The sequence below is a fragment of the Neodiprion pinetum genome, chromosome 5, assembly GCF_021155775.2.
Source record: "Neodiprion pinetum isolate iyNeoPine1 chromosome 5, iyNeoPine1.2, whole genome shotgun sequence".
Taxonomy (NCBI): Eukaryota; Metazoa; Arthropoda; class Insecta; order Hymenoptera; family Diprionidae; genus Neodiprion; species Neodiprion pinetum.
In genome coordinates this window covers 25,477,668-25,496,876 of record NC_060236.1, presented here as the reverse complement: position 1 = coordinate 25,496,876, position 19,209 = coordinate 25,477,668, and the positions used below count along the sequence as shown (strand labels likewise).

The window sequence follows — 19,209 nt, the reverse complement described above, 5'->3', positions numbered from 1 at the left end:
GGGTTGAAGGAGAAAAGCGACTTTGGCCTGTCCTTTATAGAGGAGGCAAGGCGAGGGTCACGTCGGGCACGGTACGCGATTCGCATGGTAACGCGCGGCTTCTCGGCCCCGTCGGTTAGCTTGACAACTTACTTAGGTACAATTCCTTGTTCCTCGAGGTGTCGGACCATTTTTTATCCCCGCCCAGGGTCAATTTCTCAAACGTGAATCCCCCACATGCGTTGCGCCTATGTATTTTTGTATGTATACATACCCATACATATGTACGAAACACCGGTTACATGCCCGCCGTTGCGGGGTTCGCAACACGCTCGATAGGAAATTGAATGATACCATTCCGTCTTCAAACGTATTTGAAACGTGTTTAGGTACCGCGGACATAGCCGGAATACGGTCAATTAAGAATCCGCTCACCGTAGGTATATCTTCGGATTCAAGAACAAGAGGATAATCGTTAGACGGAACTGAGTAGTCGACGCGCAGGAATGTAGTGCTGGTTGTTGGCTATTAATTAACGTGCACACCCCACATCACCGTCGGCATGTATCACTTTATTATTTACTCCGTTTACCCGAGGTCCGTCGGACTCGGGATCCGCGATTAGACTGCTCGCTACGGCCCTGGCAAAATTCGGCCATACCTTCCCCCACCACTGCTATTCATCATTCATCCGGGTTATAATCTCGTGTTGATCAACAGTGCTCAACGGGTAGTCAAACACTACAGCCGTTGACGTACTATTACTTTCGCACCCTTTGTCGTTTTCACCGTATGAGGGTAAAAAGACTAATTAATCTCATATAACAGTTGATGTTTCGGCCGGGTTTGTAATTTCCGATTAAGGCTTGTGTTCATACCGTAACCGTGCCTACCGTGTGCTCGTGTATACACATATTATTATATAATGTTATGTAGCGCCAGTAATATTATAATGGCTCCAGGCTATCGATTCACACGGGATTTAATAATATCAGATGGCGCCAATGCAGCGGTCTCCGTCTTCTTCGCATTATTATGTATACATGAGCATGTGCGGGTGACTAAGTACATAGCAAGGTACATGATATGACGAGGTGCATTTCGTGGAGGTCTTCCGCTGCTCGAGCAGCTCTCTGAAGTGTTCGTTCCGCATAAGCTCGGCAGCTGTATTGCAAGGAGGTACATCACTACGGGATGAAGAACGAGCCATTTTCGTCATTGATGAAATTTCGGCAGAAAAGGAAGGAACAAATAATACGTACACCGGAATTGAATAAAACTGTTAGATCCTGCGTCGTTGTTTCAAAGAACAAAATAAACGAAAATTTTGAACGAAAGGTCCAGCAGTGATTTATCCTGATCATACCTCTTAGCATTTGGAGGGTTAAAATATATCATCGAGTAGACTGAGCCAGGTGAAAATCTCTCGAAGCAACGTCCGCGAAACTGAATTGGGGTTGGGCTGTGTTTGGTATAAATTTTGTCCCTCCTATCAAATTTCTAATATATATATATATATATATATATGCCTGTAGCATAAAGTGTGAAGTTTCCTAATCATCGTAGTAGTAGGTATATACGTTTACAAATTGTTAATAACATCGAGGGCCAGGAGAGAACGGCTGATTGTGAGTTTGCCTCAGAGAAATTATGGTTAAAGTTATATGTTAGTACGGTACTGAACCCAAGGCATATTATACTCACTGAACAGAAGATAGGAAGAGTCTGGAACCATTAAGCAAACCGCTCTCCTTCCTCGGAGGTTGGGAGGGTGATGCGCGGGCTATTCGCTCCACCGTGAAGATGTCGATACTGCACGAATTCTTTTCCAGCTCCTATATCCTCCTCTTTTTATACTCTCTGCTTCTTTATCTTTCTATATTTCTACACGTATATATATATATAGGCATTTTTTTCGTCGTTTCCTCACTCGTTTCTTTTCTATATACCATAGTAGTGTATACACGACGCTTCTACCTCGAAAACATACCAGAGTATTCATCTATGTGGATCAGATCTGGCAACGGGCAGAGAATCGATTCAGCAGAGTGATAAAGTGACTTGAAAATCACTAATCTAAAGGAGAAAACTTGGCTTCCGGAGTAAAATCGGCAGTGAATGACTCTGGTTGACACAGGCCGAGTAAAAGTAAATTTCATTTGCTAGTGCATTTTATGACTAATCGTAAATAAATGATTTCAACTCTCTGCAGCGTACAGAAATGCATTGAAAAGTCTTTCAAAGGAAGCCGTTCGTTCCTTCCGTCTTCTCTGTTCTGTAATTATTTGACTATTATCGTTCTATTCTACTTGTTCTGCGATACTTTCCATGGGTTGCGTTATTTCCATACCCGTAACTCGTACGTGCATATGTAAATTGAAACTTGCATAGAAACACAGAGACTCTATAGCTATGCAGAGAAAGAGAATGAGAGTGAGATACCGACTAATTCCACCATCAGCTAGCGTAAAGGCTAAAGTAAAGTGATTTCCGAAGAAAGAAGACGTTGCAACCGGCTTGTGCTAATCTTCTTGCAAGGCTTGCACTTTCCGAAACATGATTGATAAAAAAAAATCCGAAAATAATAAACGATAAAATCTGGTATTTGTGAGAGGAATTTAAAAAATTCACGGACGATAAACCGGCATCATCGTCATCTTGACGTCGACCTCGAAATTCGTATCTACCGTAAATCGACCCTAGCGCTTATGCCCGTAATTCCCTGCAAGGAGGGCAAAGACGTGGAATTTGCACACGCACAAGAGCGGTAGGCGAGGAGGAATATCGGGGGTCCGCCGACATTATATCATCCACGGTAGATCAATCAAGAGTGTGGTTATCGAAAATTCCGGAAGTTAATACCGGGGAGCAGTTAACGACGTCGCTAATAGTCGCTCGATTCGAGGGTAGACGACGACGTGCATCTACCTATAGGAGAGAATTTTCCAACGAGGCGTGAACGACGCTCGGCACATCAGCTTCCCTCGTCTCCGTTCAGTAGCGCGATGATAACCGAGCTTCGCTTTGTGTACTTCAACAAGTCCCTAAACGATTTTGAGATTAAAATCGAACGGCGAATATGCCTGTCGTGACGACGCGACACCCTCCAAGGTGTAATGTTATACAAAAATCGGGTCGATCAGATTCGAGGTGGCAATTATTATTGGCTCAACTATCAGACGGGATACGATAGAAAAGAGGAAATCCGTCATTTCGATCCGCAAACATGGCGACGTCGCTGCGGAGACGAGATAAATTCAACCGGATGTAACGGTTGAGTGATTTATTCAAAATCGACGGTAAATGTTGTTTTCGATCATGCCACTGCCGGGAAGCATAGCGATGCTTGAATCTTTGAAAATTTAAATCTTGGTCAATAGAGCAAGTGGGTCAAAGTTCTGAGGTGGGCTACGGATCGAACTAAGGCGGCCATTACGTGACGTTCGGTTTTATGCTACGACTTCGCGCGCTTGATTCATATCGCTGTTTCTGTTACGTATTCGTGGATAATATCAATTGCGGTGAGGAAAAATACATGTGTATTGATAAATTGGAAAGATGCAGTATTATGTACGAAACAGTTTACATCGCATTATCTGCAGGATCGTTGAGAAAATGCGACAGAGAAAGGCACCGACGCGAATGAAATTGCGGAGTTGGTGACGCGTGGAAAATCCAGAAAGCCGTTGCAGGTTGTGCTTATATAGACATATGTACATACACATTTATCAACGGCGGAAGATAATTGTCCGTTTTCGATTATCCCCGGTCGGATGATAGCGAGGGTACGGAAGGGGTTGCCGGGCGGTAATCCGGCTTAGGAATTGCGTAAAATATCATATAGCGGATATTCTGAAGGCACACATGTGCGTTTTGCGGTGAACAAGGATTTTCTCATGAATCAATAACATATGACTGGCCGATTTTTTGCTTCAAAACCGCGTGATCACGTGACGATGAATGGCCAGGGGTTGTTGCCGGTTGTCCCTGTAGAAGCTTGCCGCTTTTCCTTCTCTCCCTGCCCGAACGGAACCTAGGCCGGTTTCATCTGGGTTTTGTTTATTTTCCGCGTGGCGATTGGGAGATAACAAAAATCTCTCCATCCGCTGCGCTTTGTACAGGTCCCGACGAGGATTGCGAGCATCCCTAAGGGTTACACCTTTCCGAGAATGGGAGTTTAAGTAATTGAAAGACCTGCAGCGGCGCGTAGTAGACCATCAAATTCTATGCTCTAAAACTGTAGCAGTTTAGGCTTAAGGAGGGTCGTTTTATAGAGCAGCTTTGCGAATTGATTCGGATGTAGGTTGGTCGATGGAAATAGCTTCGGTTTGCCATTTTACCTGGAGATATCTTCAGTCTGCTTCGCTTCGTCTCGATGTAGGAACCGAAATAAGGAAAAACACTTCGACTCAAATAAGTGTATAATGGGATAAAAAGAAAAGGGTTCTTAACATTTACTCCGGCTTTACAGAACATTTCGTCTGCTGTACAAATTTTCGAATGTGCACAATATCCGTGAAAAATACTCGGAGTGCTTTTTGTTTACTTATTTTTGTTTAATCTTTAGAAGAAGTCTGCTGACGTTTTCAGAAAAGCCACGAATCTGACTCGTCATTCAAGAAGCGAAAGAAGGAAATCTTTGTCCTTACAATGTCACCTAACTCTGAGGAAGTTATGGGTTATTCGGGAAACATTTTAATTTGTAACTACGTAGACGTTACATCTATATTTGCAAACGTACAATATTTGTCGAATAATTAATTAATTACAATCACAGACGGACTTATTTCACTAATTACTATACGTACAAGGGGGATGAGTGCCTAAGCAAACTCTAACTTTCGAGGAAGAAGAGATATACGCCTGCCTCGTTTGTGTTGATGTTTGCCGTTACATTTCGCGTGCCTTCCTTGTTTTCTTTTTGAATATATTTTTCTTGCAAGCATCTTGCAAAACCAACAACGAGAGACACTGAATGAATAAGTAACAACACGAAACCTCCATTTCGAGTAATAACTAGAGGTTCGTTTAAACAGTGCGGTCGTACTGATAACACATTTAATTAATATTTCGCTTTAAGCATTTTATGGAGATTGAAAGAATGAAGGGGTGCGTCAGAGCTTAATTATCGAAACCTTTGCCACATTATACAACGTTGTTGTTTTGTTTGAGAAAACGTAACCAATTTCCAATCGAAAATTTATGCGGTCTTCGAAGCAATCGCGAAATCATTTACGAAATGGACGATTATGTAACGGACGGCTGTGTTACACCACCAAGAAATATCAAACAATTCCGAAGACTGAAGGTTTCGTAGGTGGACGAACATTCCGAGTGCATATGAAAAATTGACACATGATTTTTGGGAAAGTCCCAAGTTAATTTGCATCACTGACGAGAAACCAGCTGGAGGTTTATTTCGCAGGTCAAAAGGGGACAAAATGATTAGCAATTTTTATCATGAAAGCTGGCTGATACCCCTTCTGGTATCTGGTGGCCGTTCGTCCGTAGGGTCCGAGAAGAGAACCGGAGTGCTTTTCATTGTTTACGAGATGCGTGGTTGGCGCAGGGTGATGAGGAGGATAGGGAAGGGTAGGAATGAGGAGGGAAGGAAGGGCGAGCACCGGATTATCCAAAAGTCAAGTCTACTCGTATTTTCAAGAGCGGGGCATTTGGCGTCTATCGCACCGCGGCCCATGGTCTATTTATACGATCATGGGTCCATGACGGTATCAATGACGCGGTTATACGTATACAACCCGCAGCCCGAGTAACACTTAAGCCGTATAGAATTTCGGGTCCCCGAGCATAATGGCTTTATCGAATTTTCATACATCACGTAGAGGCCTCCTCGCTTTCCGTTTGCCTCCTTGGACCTCTCGAACTTGATGGATAACACGCGCCACTCCGGACTTAAGTACAAGGAAGGAAAGACTCGAGGAACTGCATGCGGCAACGGGCCAGGGCCGCACTTTTCTCTCTCCTCTTTAAAAACTTTTTCAACACCTGCTTTCCCCCGTACACATACAGACCTGTGCTTGGTACCTTCGTACGTCGAATATACATAGTGCTTTGCACAGCTGCGTGAGCGAATGGACGTCTGGGATGACGTGACACGCCGTTGGGAATAATGGCTTCGATGCTGCGCGATGCCGGGGTGATGCGTTGAACGTATTTTGTTTGTTTGTTTTTTTTTATTTTTTTATTTTTTTAATTTTTGTTTTACCCATGGTGTGCTTTTTTTTCCCTAAATTTTTTTAAACTTCACCCAATAACCAAGTCGAGATGTCGACTCGACGCTAATTTCCAAATAATCGAACATGAGTTTCGAGTGTTGGTCCGACACAAATTGACCCAGTTTCCGAACAGCTTTACATCTAATTTGCGAAGCCAAGTAGACGGGTGTGGTATAAACGTTACGAAACGTCTCGGTCTCCTTCGCAAGGGAGAATCTGTCTTTCTGTATAAACGTTAATTAGTTTTATTTAATTAACCCACGGTGGCTCTTGTTAGTACAATAATTGCTAAAACACATTCTCGAAAAAGTTTCAAACTGAAACACGCCTGCTCGGGGCTTGAATTATTTCGTAAATAAACGTCAACTTGTTGTATATAATGTCAACGATTTCTGCTGAACTTGATTCATTATTCAGCGATTGAATACAGAAGGGTGTTTTTTTTTTTTTCTTTTTTATTATTTCATCCATTTAATTTTTTTCGTCACTACCGAACAAAAGAGTAAATTAACCGAAACGAACAGCTTATGACATTTTTTGTTCATGATTTATCCCCTCGCTGGGCGTATAAAGGGTCTGATATTGGACACGTGCGCTTTCACGGTGGAAAAAACGTTTCCAATGGACTTCCAGTATCAGGTGGTAAAAGTAGACGCACAATTTCAACGAAGAACCGAGCGCAAAATCTCAGAATATTCCGGTTTTTTTTTTTTTCTCTATCATGATGATTTTTCATAAATTTTTCGTGATTCGTTTTTACACTCGCCTTTCCCCGATACCCACAGGAATTGTTTAATCCGGCAAAACAGTTATGATCATGGAATAAACTAAGCCAATTTCAGGCGGCGTATCTAACTTCGGAATTAAGAAACAAACATTCTTTTTCTTGATTCCCTTCTATTTTTTTTTTTTTTTTGTTTTACATTCCGTCGGTTTTGTTTTCCCCTCTCATCTTCGATACCCAATACATACAGACATACATGCATATCCGCATCTTCCGTTTTTCCCTTTCACCCTCTCTCTGTTTTTACCCGCAAGATATTAGCATTAACCCAACAACCGGTTGGCCGAGGAAATCCGAATCGTGGCAAAATGCGGGAGAGCGCAGAACACCGGCGGCAGTAGGAGTGTGGCAGGTGTGCGAAATAGGTTCGCGAACGAAGTTTGCCCCGAATAAATTCTAGCGCGTTCTCCTCCTCCCCCCAAATTTTCCTCGACCCCTTTACTTTCCTCTCATCCCTTCGTTCCTCCTCGACCCTTCGCTTCAACCTATCGCCGCGTCACGTATCTTCTATAATTCTTCCGTTGATGATCCGTGGAGAATGCTGTACACAGGCTGCATTGGTGTCGAAATAACGGTAGGCGGGTGCACGCCCTATAAGGGTTTTCCATTCGATCACGGTTGTAAGGTTGTCTATGCCACCGGCCGGTTCTCTTTCCACGTCGAATTTCGGAAGATTGTTTGACAGAAAATACCGTACTTTTTATTCATTTTATTGCGAGACTGGATCGTGTCGAGTATTTGTCAAATTATTCTGTTCGAAAGTTACGAAAATATCGTGAAAAATACGAGAATAGGGAATAATGGAATCGTTAAGGACAACTTTGATGTTGCTGCTTCGTTTCAAGTTGCTTAAAAATCGATGAAAATCTGGTAGATCCGTTCGATTTCAGTTTACAATGCCTCATTTTATTGGAGAAAGTATATAATTTGAAAAACTCACCGAATCATTGGTTTTTCTTATGTTTTTTTTTTCCATCACGGTATCATTAGTATCGTAAACTATTCAATTTTGTAACACTTGAATGCTGAATTGACTACTGGAAATGAAAAAGAATAAGCCACCGTAGAGCGAAATCGAAATTTTAGTATTCTTAAGCAGATCTTTGCGGCTTACGAACATGATAATTTAATAAACGCCAAATGCATACGAAAATCTCGTAATAGAATTGATAAAAACTGTCAAACTTTGGTCAACCAGCATCCTTAATGTTAAACGCGGTGTAACAGAAAAATTGTTGGATAAAAAGAAAAAAAAAAATAAATAAATCAATAAACGGAATATGGAAATTTTTCATGCCCACGATCATTTCAATGTAAAGTTTTGTGACGTTCATATTTTTTCGAAATTCGTCGGAACGAACAAACCGACTTTTTTCTAAAAAAAAACCGTTTTCCGATACTAGAAGCCCTGAGAACGCGAGATTCGACGAAATGAAAACAAGTCATTTTCGATTAAAACCAATACATTCCTTGCAAAATTACGTATTCTTCGTACAGTGAAGATGGCTGAAAAATTGGCGGTTGCTTTCACCGTTACCTTCAGCTTTCATGCGTTACTTCGACGACATTCAAGGGATGATGATGACGATAACGACCATGCCAGAACGATCCTTTCAGGATAAGAATATAATGCCACCCACTTGCGTGAGCGTTTGAATACTATTATATTTTCCGGGAATATTATCCGCATTCCGCATCACGGTGCATTTCAGGATTGAAATTAAACACGCTACGCGTACTTCAGATGAACATTTACACCCTCGAAAAAATCCACGCCAATCTCATCCTAACAGAAAGGCAATTACACGAGTTTGTATCAGAATGCTAAATTTCAAGCTAAAACGTTTGGCGTTTAACTCGAGTCGCTTTTCGTTATTGTACTGTCAAAATTACATGCATTTAGGGAAAATCACCGTGTACGTTATACATAGAAAATTACAAATTCACCGAACCATATGTATATGAAATTCCCCCGCATTGTTTGTCGACATTACATAAACTTTGCTTTTGACCGTTGCAATTTTCCCACCCGAATGACATACACCCACCTATACAGGATGCTGATTATTATTAAACAGGCGAATCCTGCGGCCTCCGACGGTACAACCTTTGACCGTTGACAAGCATTCGATATACGGTCGTGTGTGCGGATGCTGGGCACAAACGGAGGCGTGTTCACGGGGCAGATATCGGCTCGCGATTAATTCACGACCCAGAATTATTGATCCTCCGTATACATATATATATATATCTGGCTCGCCGCCGCGTGCAAATTGAGCCGCTATTTGAATTTTTATTTTTCCCTTTTATTTATTTCTACAACTGTAGCGTGGATTTTTCACCGGTTCCCTCGTATCGGTTCGGAGTTTGCGTTAATACGTATATGTGCATATGTCACCTTGTACGTTATTTTGTGTAATCAAGAAGATTATTCACGTTCGATATAATTGTTAATGGTATTAATATTATTATTATTGGTAGTGTGATTGTCATTATTTACGGCTATTTATACGAGACGAGGAAACTCTGTGAAAATATAATGCTTTTCATCTGTACGGCTGCGCTGCTGTTTCAAAACAGTTCGATATTCCAGTTTTCTTCTTATTTTCTTTTTCAAACGAGTCGTATACGAAACTAACCGCGATCTTCGTTAATGCGGAATATATTTTCTAGAATTATTTGTAAAAACTACAAAAAATTAAACATTCAATGTCGACAACGAGGGCCCGAAATACTTTTACAAAGAATTACTCTCTGAATTCAAATCAGTCAAAATTCACTGATTCTCGTTTAAAAGTATACGATCGAAAAAAATCAGTGCATAAACACCCGACGATTCAGTGAATTTTCACTGACTTTTCACTGATATTGCACTGATTTTTTTTAGCTATATACTTTCAACCGAATCATATTTAGAGAGTATAAGCGTTTTTGAAATGTCGCGCATTTACATATATACACCATACGAATGAACCCCCAGAGACGGGGATGAAAGTTATATAATCTTTGATAGCGGTAATCCGTTGAAAAAAAAAAAATAAACAAATAAATATCAACGTAAAAAAAAAGTAAGGACGAAAATGAAAAAAAAAAAAGAAAGAAAGAAAAAACCGAAGCCACTCTTCGTGAACTGGTTTTATTCGGCCTCGGTTTTTCAGTCGGTGGGTGTATTCGGTGGAAATGAACTCGACTCGAGATTCGACTCGACGAAAAGTTTGCAGAGAGTCGGGTGGCTGTAGATGTCAGCTAATTAAACCCGTCCGGTGTGTATAACGCCGCTTTCCTCCCAAACATCCGGAATTTCCGCAGCTTATATGCCGGTGGGAGGATCGACGCGTAAAAGGTATCGGTACCTTTCTTTTTACACATCATTTTATTTTTTATTCTAATTCGCGAGTTTCAGGCTAAATAACTCGAGCGGAAAATAATGAAAAGGTAATAATTTTCAAAGAACTCGGACGTTTGATCGCTCGGTTTGGATAAGGAAGTTTGTTTTTAAATGTGTAAAGCTGTTTATTGAACTTTTGGAAAGAGAAGAGATTAGGGAAAAAAAATAAAACAAAAAAAAGAAAAAAAAAATTTATACAGTAATCTACTCATGGCGCAAAAGCACGAAAATAAATTTGCAATAAAAGATGTACGAATAAATATACACCACAAACGAGATGTAACATTGTGTCCTGAAACACGTGGCACATTCGGGAAAAAATATACCTATTGTAATGAAATTTTAATATTAAGCGAGCGTGCAGCGATAAAAAAAAAGTCGAGAGTTTTACGACCCGTACAAACATTCGACTCTGTTATCTGTCGCACGTGTGTACGAATGGCATAAAAAATAAAAAAAACAAAAAAATAACATTTTATGCCGCCAATTTTCTGCAGCAGCAACAAGTCGCGTATATTACATGTGTATAATATACGCGTGAATAAGTTGTAACAATTGCGGGATTTCGGAAGAAACTTGATAAATTTTCAAGAAACATTCAAAACGATAGAAAAATAACTCGCAAATTTGAAACATCGACGTGGCGATTCGTTTAATTTCGTTTTTTCTTCCTCGCGAGAATATGTGAAGAATTTCGAAAATTCGAAAGAATAATTTACACAGCTGTAGCTCGAAGATCCGACAGACGCATTAAAATTAATGAAACTCGATTTAAACTATGCTCGATGGCGTAGGTATGCATGCATATTATAATAATAATCATTCAATAACAAAGTTCAAAAGTGGGCGGGGAAGCCCGAGGAGTATTTTGCAGACACTCGCGTATGTCTGGGCGAGCAATTTAGCGGTGAATTTGAGCCGCGAGTCCTCTCTCTTCTCTTCAAATCTCATTGTCAACCTGCCGACTTATCTCCCCGGTTATCTTGAGAGAGAACCCGAACGGAACTGTTCAGCTGTCGTGCCTCAAGCAATGCGAGGCGTAAATCCTTCACTGCTGTGGACGAGTGACTTGTTCTCGACTGGGGCGAGTCAGGCGGTTTCGTACTTGCGGCACGGGGTTTGAGGACGATAAGCTCATTCTAATTACGAGACGACGGTCCATCGTCGCGTCGAGAAACCAAACCTGAGCAACTTGCGTGTATAAATAGTACGTTGTACAACTGGTGCGCAAAATAGGTGATTCCCGCACGACTCGAAACCCACATCAAGTTACTTCGCAAGAAAAGATACTTCGATTCAATTCCCGGACTAGTGCGAGAATATAATATTTTGCGCACTCGGTTTGAAAAAAAAATTCATTACATCTTATTGACGTAACAGTTTGTAATTTACGTCATTTCGGAGAATAACGAGAGTGGAATTTTTAAGTTCTTTTTTTTTTTTTACTTTTCTCCTCTTCTCTTCAAAGCTCGTGGTTTGTTTTCAAAATTACGTTATAGTCTCTTCGAAGGAATTCTCAATTCTTCGAAAGTTTTTCCTCTTGATAGAAAACTTTGCAGCTACCCGACGTGTACATGTTACTGAAACACGTATGTGAAACGTTTCTATACATACATAAATCCGTCCACTCTCTCTCTCTCTCTCTCTAGGTAATATTGACTAGGTAACAGCTTACGTACGCAGTTTGCAAAAGAGCAAGTAGCGAAAGCCACTTTCAACTTCTACGGAGAATTACATGCTCCCGAGGGAAAATCGCCTGGAGTGGGGGGATGAGGAATCAATTTCTTCGTAATATTTTGCAGAAGCGAGGATAAAACTGTGTCAGCAAACGGGAGAATCGCGTTGAAACGGAAATTTAACATCTATTATACATAAGTACGGAAAGTATCCAATTATGACAGAAAAGACGAAGAAACAAAAAAAAAAAAAAAAATCGCAAATCTCAGGCTTAGGTTTGAGTCTTGCAATTCCGTATCTCGAATTGGATTTTACACAGGGTCTAATCTGCAGAAAGGTGAAGTAAACACATACATGTGTATTTTTGGAAAATATGATAAACTGGCACGTTTGTAATTCAAACTTGCGACGGTTGTGTTTTGGCAAATATTTACTTTCCCCTCTACTTTTCTCATTCGTATTCTTTGCTGGAGAGTAGAAAAAAAAATTATCATCATCAGCACCCTAATTTAGGTTTGTATTCGTATGCGCGGTGTACAGACAAATAATGTGCACAGGCATAAACTAAGTAAGGTGAGCCCTTAACGAGCATTTAAAATTTATCACCACTGTGCCTGCAAACCGTGTATATACGTATACGTGTAAACGTAGGTATAAGAGAGATCGTGGATAATGAATGCGAGAGACAAAGTCGCACGGAAGAGAAGTGGAAAGAAGGTTGATAGCTTAGCTCAGCTTAGCAAATGTACATCGAAATACACACGTGCACGGTGAACTGTACCTGTGTCGGTTTTTACTTCCGTCTCTCTTTTTTCTGAACCGGGAAACTGTGGGGGATATAAAATGGAATTTGATGTGAAACTTTGCACGCTTGTACAGGGCGTTTGACTATAAGGTACAGTTCTCGTACTTTGTAAGTTACGTTCAAAGTCATATTGAATCTGTTTAATTAGTTTGCTACATTTATCAACGAAAGAAGACTTTAACATCAATTTACCGTAACGCCGATGTGGAATTATGTAAATAGTTTGGAGACATTATACTGTACAAGTGACCATGATCAAAATAAAAAATAACCAGACTTTCCGAGGTGCTACTCACTCCAAGTTTAGGATACAAGTGACTGCCAACTTCCAAAGACTTACGATGATTTCCAAACACTTCCAAAGACTTACGATGACTTCTAAAGACTTCCGAAGACTCCCGAAGACTCCCGAAGACTTCCAAAGACTTCCGAGGACTCCCGAAGAGTTCCGAAGACTTCCAAAGACCTACGATGACTTTCAAAAACTTCTAAGACTTCCAAAGACTGCTCAAGACTTTGCGTACCAACGTACAGAGGACTTCTCCAGTTAATGGTTCCTCGAAATTTTCTATTCAGAGCTCCAAAATTAATCTTCATTTTGTACCCACCTATATATTTCACAGTCATGGTAAAGAATGAATAATGTCAAGAACTGTGCGAACACGGTAACCTGCTCAATTAGAAATTTCTCTTTCTGTACAAATTGCAGTTCGCCTGTGTCAAGCCGATAGATAAAAAAACGAAAAATCGACCCAGGCCACGCGGAACGGCCTGTATTTGGATATAAATAATAGGTGGCCGGTGTTTCGGTAGTGTGACGTGACCGCGGTCCTTAATTCGTTACCTTTGACCTCTGCAGATCGGTCAATTCCCCACCACACACACAAGGATTCGGGGATGTATTCGTGCCTGTGCCGATGACCCGAATCGTATGTTAGTCTGTCCCTCGTCGATCCGTCGATCCGACGATCCGTCTGTCCAGCATCCGTCTCATCTCTGGCAGCTTCGGGAATAATAAAACAAGGCTTTTTCTAGCGGGGGCTTCCTGGCGGGATTGGTGGGATTTCAGTACGAAATGACACTCGACCAGAGGAGGAAAAACGTGACGCCCGAACCGATTCGAGTCTCGTGTATACGCGCACGCGCGTGTGTGTTTGTGTGCGAGTATGTGTACTTATGTATGTATCGATATGGTACATAACTCTGCGAGGCCATGTACGCCGACGACGACGACTCATCCAACGGAAGATCCTCTCTTCGTGCAGACTGGACCACGACTACGTCAGAGCTACTGCGGAAATAATATCCCCCTTGTTGTACATATGTACAAGGTCCTCGGGTCCTTTTACCGGATAAATAAAAACACATATAAATATAGATACGTCGATGGATACATTCTTTGGCTATTTCGTATTTTTTACTTTTTTCTCCTGCTCTCGCATCGATTCAAGAAATAGGGCATCATGCTCGTATACTTAAATCTGTTACGTATCATGGTGCGCAACTTTTGAATCTTTAGTTTTGGATCTGTCGTTGGGCGAAATATTTTTTCTCCATATTCCAAATTCATATCGTGCCTTATTGTTATCATTCATTTTTTTATCTCTTTCGCGTACTTTTACACAAAAAATTAATTTTCAATCCAATTTGTTTTCTTTCTAAATTCTTTCTGTAGGCACTCGTTTCTTTTTCTCTTCAAATCTGCTGCTGGTTCAGACCAGAATAAAAATCACCACGAATTCGATTACTGACGCCGTGTAAAGACGTAAAAAAAGCTACGCTCCGATTGGGTTTCTTATGGTCTGCACTCGCAGACTGTGCTTTGTTTTTTTTTTTTGTCTCTTTTGGTTCCACAGTTTAAAACACGAAGGTATCAGAATTCACCGATATTGCACTGATAAAAAATACCGTTGCATTGACCAGTTTGGGGTGTGGCACGTTCTTTTTTTTATTTTTGATTACGTAACAATGATTTTCGTTACAGTAAATTTTTCCAGTTGCGAATTGGACCGTCGATCTAGTAACGCGAAGAACTACTGCATTAACGATTAACAAAACGCTCCAGCAGTTTCTCGTTTTCCATGAGCGGTAGTAAAGTCAAGAGGAAATATTCGGTATAACGTGGAGAAAATTCGTTTGTCAATTAAAAAAATTCTACGTCGTGTGGTGACGGATTGATACCAGACAGGGTAGAATTGACATCAGGTATAGTTCGATCGGCACGAGAATAAGAGGTTATTAATGAAAGTTCATCCTCATCCCCATTTTTCTCAACGCAGTGCAGGAAATATAAATTTGATTTTTGTCGCGTAATTGACACTGAATTCAAATATCGGGATCCAGTAAAAGGGGGCAATCGTTCGTGCAACGTTTATTTACAACGATGCAGCAGTGCGGTAGCGTGACGTCAACGACAGAGCGATGAATAATTGTGCAGAACGAGAACTCGAGTCTTGTCAAAGTTCGCGCGTGCACAATGCACAGGGTGTACGTAGGTTGTAACAAACGAAGGGTGGGAACTGGCAAGGTGAATATCGAAACTTGGTTGTCGGTGAATAGGAGTAATTCTTTCACGAGAGTGACACAGGTAGAGTCTCTCCGATTCGCTCGTCAACTGTTTATACGTCGTTAGGGGTTTAACACTAACAACGAATGCGCGACGCTTAGGGAAGTTGCGGAAGGGTTGTTGAAAGTGACACAAAGCAAACAGACCCTCGAGTTTCGAGTTCCGCAACAATGGAGGTAAGTGATCGCGTGTGCCTGGCAATTATTGTATACCTACACAAGTGTGCGAGGCACATAACTCTTATACCGAGGAGGTATGGATACATATATGTACCTACTGCCTGCTCAATCGGAATCACGGATAACTCTGTGTGTGTTTCATATGTATTTCTAGCTACGGATGTAGATGTGGATGTAGACGTAACTGTAGGGCAAACGTGTTGCTTCGCGGCTTGTCTGATTTAGGCGTTACTCCGCCTCCTTTCCCGCGAGTTTCCGCTTCCAGTTATCGCGCATTATAGGCTTGTTTTGTTACACGTCATTTTAAATCGTTGGGGAATTTATAGTGCGATATAATTCTGACTAATGGGGTAACGTTATACCGGTTCTGTTACCCTACTGTATAATTACTATTCGCCGAGTAACGTGGCTTGCTTTTGTACGAAATATTGGCCGAAATTTAAATATATACATATCTATATAATAAAAATCATTGATTGTTGCTAATATCGATGAGCAGCGTTTTATGACAGTGATTTGTAAAACCGTCTGTCTAATACTTCAACTCGCTGTATACACTCGGCAATGTGTCACTTGAATCCACTCTCGACATCAGCTGAAATATGTATTCAAATTCATGTGACAAGTAATTTCCCTTGCGTCGAGTGATTTTTAAAACCAGGCCGAGTATCGCGGAGTCACTCGATGTCGGTTGAACTTACTCGAAAATTCGATCGAGTTGAATCTGAATTGAACTTAGGGGAAATCACAGAATCTCTTCAATTCACGCCGAGTTCCGAAGTCGACAGGTTGACGCGAAACCACGGAATGGTCAACCCCTTCATTCGAGGTGTGCGCAAAATTCTATCTTCACCGTAAACACCTAAAAGATAACAAATTGCCTTTGATCTGGTTTTAGGGTAGCTGCACCGTGCCGAGCTGCGTATCTCTTGGTGGACTTTGTAAACCGGATACACGGATGTACATATAGTAGATTATTATCAGTAGTAGATAAATTTCCCAAAATCTATGTGTATGTACGTGCGGTATATAATATAAACCCACTACCTATACGCAGGGTGAAAATTGTTTCGGATTATCTGATCCGGCTTCGCAAACCACCCCAGTTTCCGATACAAATTTCCGCCAGCCGGGTGGAGCAGGTCTACAGTCGAGTTTACATTTATAAAATTGAAAGCCGAAGCCTGAAAGAGCTTCTTACAAAAACAAGCGTTCCCTAATCCGATGATCGTGGCGACAAAGAGAGACGCTGATGAAATACGGCACGGAAATCGAAAATAATACAAAAAAAAAAAAAGAAAAAGTTATATAATACTCGGCCAATTTTTTTTTTTTTTTATCATGTTCTCGAACGATAAGGTGATACAGGTACGCACGTTTCTCCGAAATGCATTAAAATAATTGTCTCGACACTTTCCACAAAATTTTCATCCCTGTGGAATGTTATTACATTCTGCAAGGGGTTGCTTTATGATTCGAATTTCGCGGTTTGGGGGATCCCCGGGTCGAAATGAATTTGATAATGTATGTGTACGAGAGAAAGCGAGAGAGAGAGAGAGAAAGAGAGAGGGGGGGGGGGGGGATGAAGAAAGAGCGTGAGGGGCAAGGGGGAATTATCGCGATTGCGATAAATCCAAAGTTAATAATTTGATCCCCTGGAAGACGGGAGAGAGGGAAGAGAGTAAAAGATCGGGCGAGGCAGTTACCTGGTTAACCAGTAGCGACTAAAAAGGAGCTCGTAAAATTCCCGGCTCGTAAAGTGATACGAAAAGTACTCCTGTATACGTAGGAATGGCTGATAAGTACGACGCGGGTCACCGCGGAATAATAACGGCCTAGTAGGCGGGTGTGCCCGAAACTGAACCCGAACCCAAGTTTCGAGCCTACCGCACGCCGCCCGGCAAAGCTACTCGTGGTATGAGACGAAAACATACGCGACGGGACGATATTGCACCCATGGGAAACTCGCCGGACATTTTCCCCTGAAATATTAAAGAGCACACGGTCACGTGCCCGCCGCGTATGTACATATAAACATATATATGTATATATATATATATATATATATGTATATACGTAGAGATATGTGCTTGTACCTGTCGGGGTATAACTTTACCCGAAAAACGGACTTCTGGGAGTTTACACTTCGATACACTATTAAACGAGGATACGAGGTGGTAACAAGTGAATATATACTGCGACTGACCCGGGAAAGAGTTTACCCTACAGCTACGCCATTGGGGAACAGATTTCGTTCGCGCTTTACGACGCTGCCGATACTTCCGAACCGAAAGTGTGGACGGATTTTTATTGTGCCAATGACCGGGAATATGCCAAAACTTGGTAAATTTCTGGTGTCGAAATTAGTCGACAGATCGAGGCCGACAAAGTCACGAGGTGGACGCGGCGCAGCGGCCATGTTGTTTTCGTTTTTCCGCCGCACCTGCGATATTCGTAACGTTGAGACTGAAAAACCGACGTATTCTCCATTTCTTTTGTAGTTTTTTGTTTGCTCTAGATGAATACGTTTCTGGCACTTGCTACGGTGCAAGTTTCTCTTCCGTATAATTTCACCGCCGCCTCGTAGTCCCTTTTATTTTCACGTTCATACGTATGTATGCCACTGCGTATAGGCGTATTGTCGCGCAGATCATAAATTACGAATATACATATAACATGCATACATACTATACACGTATACGTGTGTATGAAATGTTGGGTTAAAAAACTCACATATAACGTTGAGATGGGCGTTGGCTCGGATCGCTTTTACGGTTCGCATGAAGGGGCCAACTTGGCACTGATATTCGCCATCGTCAGTTAGCGAGGCGTCGGTGATTCTCAGGTTATAAACACCCGCGTTCTGGTCCCCGACCATTCGGAATCGCGGATACCCAACGATCTGCCCATCTATGGTTGTGAAAGTGAAAAAAATAAATAAATAAAAATTATACATACATACATAGGTATACGAAGCAACTTCTGAACTATCTCCGCACTCGTTTATGGAATATAAAAAGTCGGGGCCAATGCGGGAACTTCGCAATTTCGTTGAGCTGTTTGTTTGTTCGTTTTTTTTTTTCGTTTCTCGTTATCTTTATATTTTTTTTTTGTTTTTTACGATTAGGAATACAAGTATGTGTATATATGAAATCATTTCTTTTTTTTTGATTCGTTTTTGATTCGAATTGCAGTGAGCAAAAGACGTTTTGAATACTTTGTGCGTTGTATGTGGGGAGGATTTGAACGCTAGATATTAGGACGTTTTTTAAACGAGACACTCGGTGTACTGACCGGGTAAAATGACGTAGGCGAAGCCATCCTTGACCCATTGAACAATTCCGACTCTGTTTCCAACTTCACAGGGTATAGTGACCTCGCCACCCTCGAGTACCGAACTGTTTCTTGGTGCGACTCGGAAGTACTGCTGTGCTTCTCCTGTAACAAACGAAATAAGTCAAATTAAAAACTCGCGCATTTGAATAATTCTTGTATATTTCCTCCAAGCACTTTTTCACCCTTGGAAAAAAAAAAAAAAAAAAAAATTCACCGCCAGAGGCAACCGCTGTGATAAATACTAAAAATATTACATTAC

At 41.3% G+C, this 19,209-nt stretch overlaps 1 protein-coding gene across 1 annotated transcript in view; it reads right to left on the bottom strand.

Annotated features, from left to right (window-relative positions):
• Positions 1-19,209, bottom strand: part of sns (sticks and stones) — a 198,093-nt gene that overhangs the window by 37,052 nt on the left and 141,832 nt on the right. The window contains 2 exon segments of the mRNA XM_069136573.1: positions 18,348-18,524; positions 18,909-19,052. Of these exon segments, the coding sequence (XP_068992674.1) occupies positions 18,348-18,524; positions 18,909-19,052 (321 nt within the window).